This window comes from Triticum urartu, chromosome 2 (assembly GCF_003073215.2).
Source record: "Triticum urartu cultivar G1812 chromosome 2, Tu2.1, whole genome shotgun sequence".
NCBI classification, from domain to species: Eukaryota; Viridiplantae; Streptophyta; class Magnoliopsida; order Poales; family Poaceae; genus Triticum; species Triticum urartu.
In genome coordinates this window covers 173,859,400-173,870,803 of record NC_053023.1, presented here as the reverse complement: position 1 = coordinate 173,870,803, position 11,404 = coordinate 173,859,400, and the positions used below count along the sequence as shown (strand labels likewise).

The 11,404-nt window shown below is 51.1% G+C and overlaps 1 protein-coding gene across 1 annotated transcript; it reads right to left on the bottom strand.

Annotated features, from left to right (window-relative positions):
* Positions 1-233: 233 nt before the first annotated feature.
* Positions 234-1,041, bottom strand: LOC125541359. Its single transcript, XM_048704794.1, has one exon. The coding sequence runs from the start codon at positions 870-872 to the stop codon at positions 453-455; it is 420 nt and encodes a 139-aa protein (XP_048560751.1). The 5' UTR covers positions 873-1,041; the 3' UTR covers positions 234-452.
* Between the last annotated feature and the right edge of the window lie 10,363 nt (positions 1,042-11,404).

Sequence of the window (11,404 nt, the reverse complement as noted above, 5' to 3'; positions counted from 1 at the left end):
TAGAAATACAATTGTCTTTGATGGTGCTTCTCCGTCCTTAAAAATGATGGTCACGCGAGTCGTCATTGAGGACAGAGCTTGGCAGCAGGCGAACCTGTTGAAGGGCGAATTGGGTAGCCTGTTTGAGTTGTCGTCAGGGTGGGGCGAGTAGCGAGTGATCTTTTTTTTATACCGAGGATGGAGCTGTGGATTGTAAGTGATGTCAATGTTGTAGTGTTTCACTCTTTCTAACATCAACGGTGGACTGGGTTCTATGCCCCTATCTTTCTATAAAATATGATATGCACATTTGTGCGTACAGAAAAAAAGACACCGGATTTATAAAAATTAATGAAACCTCAAAAACAACACCAAAAAACGCAACAGGCACGGGAATGTACAGTGCCTAGCCTACACCAATCCCGTTACAGAGCCCAGCTGTAAGCCTGCGACGACCTCACGCTAAGCAAAAGTCACGATGGCCGTGGGGATGCAGGGGCCGCCGTCGAGGTCAAGCACGACCCGTTGCGCAGCCGGCTCGGCATGGGCCGGAAGCTCCACCTCCTCAGCGCCGCGCCGCGCGCGCCCGTGGCCGGCGGCGAAAGCGCCCGCCGCACCAGCTCCCGGTTCCCCGCCGGCGCCCGGCCAGCGCCAGCCCTGCACGGCTGCCGCCTCGACGACGCGGCCGCTGGCAATCCACCTCCAGCGCCCCACCAGCTGCGCCCCGCTTGCCCCCACGCGGCGTCGCCGCCGCCACCCGCGGACCGTTGGCCCGGCGAGCCGGCCGCCTGCCTGGTGGGTCGCCTCGGCCGCGGCAGCCCACCGCGCGGCGCGCGGACGTGCTGCTGCCCTGCCGCCACCACCGCCGGCGAGAAAGTTCTGGTGCTACTCATCGCACGTGTCCGTCCGCTGCTGTTCTCGTTCTCTTCTCCTCCTCGTCCTCATCCCGTCGCAGAGCCGGCTCTTATACGCATGGGCTATGCAAGCGCACGATGAGCTGCACCCGGCGAGGACTTTACAGCTCGCGTTCGTGCCCGCTTTGACCTGGACCACTTCTCGTGGGCTCTCTCTCGGTTGGCTGGTTGTTGGTTCGTGTCACGGTCGTAGGCGGCCCCGGCGGAAACGCGGTCAGAGGCTTTCTTCGGGGAGGGGTTTCTTCCTTCTTCTACCCACCTAAACGTACACGTATGCGTGGCAGTGAATGCTTTTCCTTTTTGCGTGGCAGTGCGAGCTGACTCGATCGGTCGACTGGTCATGTCTGCTGTCCCGTTTTCGAGGTGTGAATCCGCGGTTCCCTCGTGGAGAAAGTTCCACACCACACAGCTGGGTGCAACTAGCGGTAGCGGCGTTCAATTTTGTAGCTCTGTTTTTTGTTTCCGAAACGGATATTTTTGTAGTAGCTCTGTTGTGTTACCGGCCGGGATGCTTTTCGAGATTTCAGATTTGAGCATCCTGTCTGTCTCATCGTTCCACTAAGAGCGTAGAATAATACACTTGTGCCGAGCCGCACTGCTACACATAATTTATTTTTAACATCAGTACAGACACAAGCGCTCATATACACGTGCATACAGTCATCCCTATGAACACACACGCGCACACCCTATCTCTATGAGCACCTCCAAAAGACTGAACCGGCATATCAACTTGAGATTTACGAAGTCATCGTAGACGCTTCGTCGTCGACGGGAACGTCTCCTTTCACTGAATGCGCATCGCCGGAAATCCTGAAATAAATCTAGGAATAAATATGAGCACCAGGATTTGAACCCTGATCCACCACTGCCGTCCATAGGTGGAAAAAACGATTTGTTAAAGATTTAAAAAAGACATTAAAAAAAGATCTAGAAAAAGAAAGAGATGCCGGACCCAACCCTTCTTCCCCAATGTGGACGATGCGACGCGACCTCCCTGCGCCACCGATGTCTTCCACCGCGTGACCCTCTCAGTCGTCGCCGCCCAGGAGCCCCCCACCCCCCGGCCCGCTCCCTGCCAGGTCAATTCCCGCTGCTGAGGTTCCCTGTTGCCATCGACACCCCACGTGCCCGGCGACGGAGATGGCTACGGACGACAAGGCGGACACCATGCTTGCGTGGGAGGAGGGAGCCCGCCTCCATCTGCCCGCTGTCAGTCACGTCCATGCGGAGGAGATGCCGCCATCGACTTTCGTTTCCCCACGCCGCACAAGATCGGCCATGGCCGCCTCGAGTTCGTCTCAGGAGAAGATGCTCGCCCGCGTTGACCCTCATGCAGTCGTCGGCCAGCTGGGCCGCGGGCGTGGAATTAGCTCGGATGGTAGCCATGAGTGCAGTGCATCGTGGCCTCTAGCTATGGAGGAAGAGGGCGGAAGAGAAAACATAGGAGTAACCCACGAGTGGGAGCGAGGGAGACAGAATAGGGAGGATGCGAGATGGAGTAGGTGTTCGGGTGGCCCGTCTATATGCATGAGGAGGAAGAAGATAGGAGTTGGGGCTGGGGATGGTCGCCGACGAGCCAGGCCGGTTCTTTAAGCGGCGCCACCTAGAGGGCCTCAGTGTTAACATATGTACATTGTACTTACCACTGTAACATAGTAGTACGTAGCACGATCCTATAATTCGGGATCTCATCGCCCCGTTGGCCTGCGTGTCTGATACGTCTCCAACGTATTTATATTTTTTATCATTCCATGCATTATATTATTCATCTTGAATGTTTTATATGCATTACTATGCTATTTATATCATTTTTGGGACAAACCTATTAACTTAGTGCCCAGTGACAGTTGTTTTTTCTTTGTTTTTGTCTTCTATAGAAAGTCAATACCAAACTGAGTCCAAATGGAACGAAACTTTTTGATGATTTTTCTTGGGCCAGAAGACATGTAGGAAGCTTCGGGAGGAGGCCAGACGGTCCACGGGTGAGCCACAAGCTCACCACGTGCGCCCTATGAGCTTGTCCCCCCCTGGCTCCTCTAACCCTAATCTCGGCTCTATAAATACTCAAATATTCCCCGTATACTAGAGGGCACACCAAAAATAATTTTCCACCGCCGCAAACTTCTGTTCTCATGAGATCCCATCTTGGGGCCTTTTCTGGAACTCTGCCGGAGGGGGATTCAATCACGGAGGGCCTCTACACCAACCTTGCCGCCCTTCCGATGATGTGTGAGTAGTTTACCATAGACCTACGGGTCCATAGCTAGTAGCTAGATGGCTTCTTCTCTCTTTGATCTTCAATACAATGTTCTCCTCGATGTTCTTGGAGTTCTATTCGATGTAATCTTCTTTTGCGGCGCGTTTGTTGAGATCCGATGAATTATGGATTTATGATCAGATTATCTATGAATATTATTTGAGTCTTCTCTGAACTCTTTTATGCATGATTAAGATAGCGTTGTATTTCTCTCCGATCTATTGATTTGGTTTGGCCAACTAGATTGATTTTTCTTACAATGGGAGAGGTGCTTTGTAATGGGTTCAATCTTGTGGTGCCCTCACCTAGTGACAGAAGCGGTAGCGAGACACGTATTTGTATTGTTTCCATTAAGGATAAAAAGGTGGGGTTTATTTCATATTGATTGGATCTATCCCTCTACATCATGTCATCTTGCTTAAGGCATTACTCCGTTCTTGTTAACTTAATACACTAGATGCATGCTGGATAGCGGTCGATGTATGGAGTAATAATAGTAGATGCAGGCAGGAGTCGTTCTACTTCTCACGGACGTGATGCCTATATTCATGATCATTGTCTTAGATATCGTCATAACTTTGTGCTTTTCTATCAATTGCTCAACAGTAATTTGTTTACCCACCGTATGCGTTCTTTCAAGAGAGAAGCCTCTAGTGAAAACTATGCCCCCCAGATCTATTCTTATCATATTATTTTCAGATATATAAAACCCAAAACCCAAAAATACCTTGCTACAATTTATTTACCTTTACCTTATTTTGCACTTTTATTTATCTTTTATACCTATCTCTATCAGATCTCATCATTGCAATTAACCGTGAAGGGATTGACAACCCCTTTTATCGCGTTGGGTGCAAGTATTTGTTTGTTTGTGTAGGTGCAACCATTGAAGACTTGTGTGTTCCTCCTACTGGATTGATACCTTGGTTCTCAAACTAAGGGAAATACTTATCTCTACTTTGTTGCATCACCCTTTCCTCTTCAAGGGAAAAAAACAACGCAAGCTTAAGAAGTAGCAGTGCCTATTCTCACGGGTGCGCTCTCTCCCTCTCGTGGGGTACATAACATGTAATGTGTAACAGAATCAGTCAAGGAGAGGAAACCATCTTTCCAACTTAGTATCAGACTCCAGGAACACCCATGGTCAACACTCAGCCTTCTTCCTCCGCCGCCGCCATGAGCTCCGCCACCTCGCCGGGCTCCCTTTCCACTGACACCTTTGCGGCCACCTCTGTTGCCTCCTCTCCACCGTTCATCTTCGGCACTAATCCCTCCCTCATCAATGGCTCATCTGCCGCCTCCGGATCCCAGTTTGCCCCTTGTTCGCCTCTGGCATTCCCTCCTCCCCGGCACCGCTAGCCCCCGCCCCTCGCAATCCCATCTACAATGACCATATCACCAACCACATCAACTTCCTCCTAAACCCTGCTAATCACAACTACCACAAGTGGAAGACCTTCTTCCTCATGGTGCTTCTCTGCTATGGTGTCACCTTCCTCATGAAGCACCCTCCTCCACCCAACGCCACCGCCTAGTATCTTGAACTAGACGCCCATGTCGCCCTATGGATCTATGCCACCCTTTCTGACACCATGTGCGATCACATCGTCGGCGCCAGCACTACCTTTGCCATCTGGCACAAGATCAAGGACTTCTTCCTTGCCAATCGCATCGGCCTTTTCATGATCCTCAAACGCAACCTCAAGCAGGGTGATCTCTCGGTCTCTGAGTAAGCACGTCACATGAAGCTCCTTACTGGTGGCCTCGCAGACATCGACCATGCCGTCACCGAGGTGGATCTTACCACGCAGTTCCTTCATGGCCTGGACAAGCGGCTTGGCACCATTCGCGTGGTTCTGGACAACCAGGCTCTCCCCTTCGACACCGTTCTCTCCTGCATCATCCTGGCCGAGGAGCCCCATGCGCAACGCGTGGCCGAGGAGAGTGCCTCCGCGTTCGCCATGACGGGCGGTGGTTCTTCGGGCGGTGGTTCTTCGGGCGGTAGCTCCAGCGCGGCGGTTGTGCCCCGAGGGATCGCCCCTCCAACAACTCCAACGGGCGCATCTAGGGCGCCTCCCATCTCCCGCACCAAAACCCTGGACGCGGGCGCGACGACCATGCCAGTGATGGCGGTGACTGTGCCATTGCCGTGGATGCAGTCAGACACAGACGTGGTGACAATGGCGGTCATGGACAACACCAGCTATCGTGGATTTGTCATGGCAGATGCCCTAGTGAAAGGACTTAGGTGTGGAGCCATCGCAACTTGGTTAGCTGGAAGGGGTTTAATGGGACAAAGGACACAAGGAGTCCAGCCCCTCTCAACGAGGTAAAAGCCTATGTCCTGCTTCTAGTTGTATTGCTTGAGTTTCGATTATAAGGGGGCGAATACGCTTGACCTAGTTCTCGATTGCTTGTTTCTTGAGTTAACCCACCGCTGGGTCTCACCTTTATATACACAGGTAGAGACCCAGAGGCTTACAGAGCCCCGATCGGCTCACACAACATGGTCGGCTCGGTTTCTACTTAATCATGCCTTACAGAGCAAATCTTCCTACGACAGTTCACAAGCCCAGGCCTTGGGCCCTTGCCGGGCCTACGTTTTATGAGCCTCCATCTTCACACCTCTCCTTGGGCGGTTGGGCCTCCCTGGACTGTCTTCATGTTAATCCGCCAATGGTGTAACACGGCCCCTCCTGGGCGGGTCACACCTCGAAGCTATATCCCCAACATTAGGCCCCAGGTTGATCTGAACTTGTTCATATCAATCTCCACCTTTTAACTTAGCAGAATGTATCCATGTTGAATCTTCATCAGTCCGCTATAAACCGCCATGACGCCACGTAAGCAGAATCACTGTAACCGCCATGACGTCATGTGCAGTAATTCCGCACAAGGCCCAGGATATCTCAATGGATCTTTATCTTAATGGGCCTCCCAAAAACCGAGGCGCCCGCATTGCTAGCAGAATCATTTTTCCTCCTTGATTTCCGCGCGTGCCATCTTATCACTTCCTTATAAATAGGGACATGAGGCCCTCTTTTTCACTTTTACCTCTGCCTCTGCCTCTTCTTCTGAGTCTTCCTCATGCCGACCGCTGCAACATGAGCTCCGACGCCGCCATCGACCTTCTTCAACAACTCCAACCTAGGCCGCTGCATCGACCTGACCATAACTAGAGATCACGGTGCCCCTCCACTGCTCATCAGCATCAGCAGGTACTAATCTCAACTTATTCTCAATCTGCATTAGATTACCCTAGTTGTCGGTGTTCGTCGCTGCCCGTCATAGTTTCTCTACTAACGCTTAGTTCAATCCAAAAAGTAGCATGAAATTTATGCGGTAGCAGTTTTAGCATCCGTTTCCAATCATAGATGCACCCTGTCGCCCTGAGATTCAAACCCAACTCACATGTTCTTCCACTGCATTATTTAGGTTTAGCAATTATTCTCCTTTTCCGAACTGATGTAGATCCATAAATATAACCGCAACTTGTGGAACCTGTTTCTCCCATACTTAGAAGAATTTCAACTGTCTTGATAATTAACTAACCCGCCACTCACTTTGCTGGGTGATGCGGCTTGAAACTACGTTGGTATTTCCCCAAAGAGGAAGGGATGATGCAGCACAACAACAGTAGGTATTTCCCTCAGTGATGAGACCAAGGTTATCGAACCAGTAGGAGAACCAAGAAACAAAACGTAAGCGGCGCGTGGACACAAATAACAACTACTCGCAACCCAACGTATTAAAGGGGTTGTCAATCCCTTTCAGGTAACGGTGCTAGAAATTGGCAAAATGGACATGAATAAATTGTAGTAGATTGATAGATCGAACGCCAAATAAAATAAATAAGAATAAATTGCAGCAAGGTATTTTTTATTTTTGGTTTAATAGATCTGAAAATAAAAGGCAAATAAAATAGATCGCAAAGGCAAATAATATGAGAAAGAGACCTGGGGGTCGTAGGTTTCGCTAGTGGCTTCTCTCGAGAAAAACAGCAAATGGTGGGTAAACAAATTACTGTTGGGCAATTGATAGAACTTCAAATAATCATGATGATATCCAGGCAATGATCATTATATAGGCATCACATCCAATATTAGTAGATCGACTCCTTCCAGTATCTACTACTATTACTCCAAACATCGACCGCTATCCAGCATGCATCTAGTGTATTAAGTTCATGGGGAAATGGAGTAATGCAATAAGAATGATGACATGATGTAGACAAGATCTATCTATGTAGATATAGACCACACCATTTTATCCTTAGTAGCAACGATACATACGTGTCGGTTCCCGTTCTGTCACTGGGATCAAGCACCATAAAATCGAACCCACTACAAAGCACTGAGGGAGTCCTGGATTAGGGGGTCCTCAGACAGCCAGACTATATACTTTGGCCGGACTGTTGGACTATGAAGATACAAGATTAAAGACTTCGTCCCGTGTCCGGGTAGGACTCTCCTTTGCGTGGAAGGCAAGCTTGGCAATTCGGATATGTAGATCTCCTCCCTTGTAACCGACTCTGTGTAACCCTAGCCCCCTTCGGTGTCTATATAAACCAGAGGGTTTAGTCCGTAGAACAACAACGATCATAATCATAGGCTAGCTTCTAGGGTTTAGCCTCTACGATCTCGTGGTAGATCAACTCTTGTAATACTCATATCATCAAGATCAATCAAGCAGGAAGTAGGGTATTACCTCCATCGTGAGGGCCCGAACCTGGGTAAACATTGTGTCCCCCGCCTCCTGGTACCATCAGCCTTAGACGCACAGTTCGGGACCCCCTACCCGAGATCCGCCGGTTTTGACATCGACATTGGTGCTTTCATTGAGAGTTCCACTATGCCGTCACGATAAAGGCGTGATGGCTCCTTCGATCATCGGCAACGATGCGATCCAGGGTGAGGTTTTTCTCCCCGGATAGATCTTCGTATTCGGAGGCTTCGTACTGCGGGCCAACTCGCTTGGCCATCTGGAGCAGATCGAGAGCTATGCCCCTGGCCATCAGGTCAGGTTTGGAAGCTTGAACTATACTGTCGACATCCGCGGAGACTTGATCTTCGACGGATTCGAGCCCGTGTCAGGTGCGCCGCACAGTCACGACGATCATGACTTAGCTCTGTCGTCGGACGGTGTTCGAGAGATCACACCTGTGGCTACTCCGGCCCTCAATCCAGAGCAGATCGTGCCGTCCGAGGACGGGTGGTTGGACCCCACCACGGAAGCCGCACACTCAGTGGCGATAGAGCCGAATACTGACTTCACCTCCTATGAGACCTATGTTACCGGACCCTTGGATTCGTCCCCGACCACAGGCTCTGAACTGCCTGTGTCCGTGCCTATCCAATCTGATTGGGCACCGATCATGGAGTTCACCTCCGTAGATATTTTTCAGCACTCGCCCTTGGGTGACGTGCTAGATTCATTGAGGTCTCTCTCCTTGTCAGGAGACCCTCGGCCGAACTATGTCCGGCTCGAGTGGGAAGCGGACGATGAAGGAATTCGTTCCCCACCCACCACCCACTTAATAGCCACTATCGATGACTTAACCGACATGCTTGATTTCGACTCCGAAGACATCGACGGTATGGACGACGATGCAGGAGAAGAACAAGAACCACCGCCCACAGGGCGCTGGACAACCACCTCATCATATGATATATACATGGTGGACACCCCCAAAGAAAGCAATGGCAATAAGGCAATGGAGGATAATCCCCTCGAGAAGCAATCTAAGCACCGGTGTCATCGATGCCACTCTAAGCCCCGCCATAGCAAAAGCAGCGATACCGAGACAAGAGACAATAACGCTGTGGACAGTGCCGAAGACGAAGACAATCCCCTCCAACCAGGCTTCGAGCGGGAGGATGGGCATACGAGCCCCAAGGAACAGGCGACAGACAGAGAATCAGGGGATGACAATTACATGCCCCTCTCCGAAGACAAAGTGTGCCTCGGCGACGAAGAATTCATCGTGCCTGAGGATCCCATCGAGCAGGAGCGCTTCAAGTGCCAGCTTATAGCCACAGAAAAAAGCCTGAAGAAAAAGCAGCAGTAGCTTCAAGCTGGTCAAGATCTGCTAGCAGATAGATGGACTGAGGTCCTGGCAGCCGAAGAACATGAACCCGAGCGCCCAACCAAAAGTTACCCAAAGCACAGGTTGCTACCCCAACTCGAGGAGGAAGCATTAAAGCCTACACTACTGGCGTATGATGCGGCTAACCGACCATCTTGTGGCCGAGACAAAGCGGCATATCAGCCTGAAGTCTAGCCCGCACCCCGTTGCCAGTCAAACAAAAACACCAAGGCCCGGGGCTACACGCAGGACCTGCGAGACGTATTCGAAAACAAAGCAGGACATACAAGATCGATCTAGGATCACGGGGGCGCGCCCCAACCGTGACGACGACCGTTACGCCGGATATACTAGAAGCAAATCCGGCCAGGCTGAATACAGGAGACAAGACTTGTACGAACTGCGTCGTGATATAGCCCGGCACAGAGGCGCCGCACACCCCCTATGCTTCACCGACGAAGTAATGGATCATGAATTCATGGAAGGGTTTAAACCCGTAAACACTGAATCATATGATGGTACAACAGACCCCGCGGTATGGATTGAAGATTTCCTCCTCCACATCCACATGGCTCGCGGTGACGATCTACATGCCATCAAGTACCTCCCACTAAAACTCAAAGGACCGGCTCCACATTGGCTGAATAGCCTGCCAGCAAACTCCATTGGCAGTTGGGAGAACTTGGAAGACGCATTCCTTGACAACTTCCAGGGCACTTATGTGCGACCACCGGATGCTGATGACTTGAGTCACATAACCCAACAGCCCGGGGAGTCAGCTAGGAAATTCTGGACTCGGTTCCTAACTAAAAAGAACCAAATTGTCGACTGCCCGGATGCTGAGGCCTTAGCAGCATTTAAACGTAACATCCGTGACGAGTGGCTCGCCCGACACCTCGGCAAAGAGAAGCCGAAGTCCATGGTAGCCCTCACGACACTCATGACCCACTTTTGTGCGGGCGAGGACAGCTGGCTGGCTGGCAGCAACAACACATCTAAAAATCCTGGCAATTCAGATGCCAGAGATAGCAACGGCGAGCCACGTCGCAACAGACACAAGCGCCACAACAACAGTGACAACACCAAAGACACGACAGTCAATGCCGGATTTAGTGGCTCTAAATCTGGTCAGCGGAAAAGCCGTTCAAAAGAAGCAATCCGGGCCCGTCCAGTTTGGACCGCATACTCGATCGCTCATGCCAAATTCACGACGCCCCCGATAAACCAGCCAACCACACCAACAGAGAATGCTGGGTGTTCAAACAGGCCGACAAGTTGAATGCTGAAAACAAGGAAAAGGGGATCCATAGCAACGACGAGGAGGAGCCCCGGCCGCCGAACACACAGGGACAGAAGAAATTTCCTCCCCAAGTGAAAATAGTGAACATGATATACGCAACCCATATTCCCAAGCGGGAAAGGAAGCGTGCACCAAGGGACGTCTATGCGATGGAGCCAGTCACCCCAAAGTTCAACCCATGGTCTTCTTGTCCGATCACTTTCGATCGCAGGGACCACCCTACCATTATCCGTCATGGCGGTTCTGCCGCATTGGTCATTGACCCCATCATTGACGGATTTCACCTCACTCGAGTCCTTATGGACAGTGGCAGCAGCCTGAACCTGCTCTATCAGGATACAGTGCGCAAAATGGGTATTGATCCCTCAAGGATCAAACCCACAAAACCACCTTTAAAGGTGTCATGGCAGGTGTAGAGGCCTGTTGCACGGGCTCAATCATACTGGAAGTGATCTTCGGATCCCCGGCAACTTCCGAAGTGAGGATTTGATCTTCGATATCGTCCCCTTCCGTAGTGGCTATCACGCACTGCTCGGACGAACCGCATTCGCCAGATTCAATGCGGTACCGCATTATGCATACCTCACTCAAAATGCCAGGACCTCGCGGGGTTATAACAGTTAATGGAAACACAGAACGCTCGCTCCGTACGGAGGAGCACACTGCGGCCCTCGCAACAGAGGTACAAAGAAGCCTTCTGAGGCAAACCGCCAATTCGGCGATAAAGCCTCGGACACCCTCAAGCGAGTCTGGAGTGCCCTGCAACAGGATCGCCCGGCACATTTTGAGCTCGCCTAGCAATTCGGCCTCCGTCCTTGTCCCAGTCAAGCGGCGAAATTTATGCCGCGCGTCCATAATTACGCACT

Bases quoted from the DNA above. Each gene is read 5' to 3' on its own strand.
- LOC125541359 (XM_048704794.1), bottom strand. From the start codon at position 872: ATGAGTAGCACCAGAACTTTCTCGCCGGCGGTGGTGGCGGCAGGGCAG.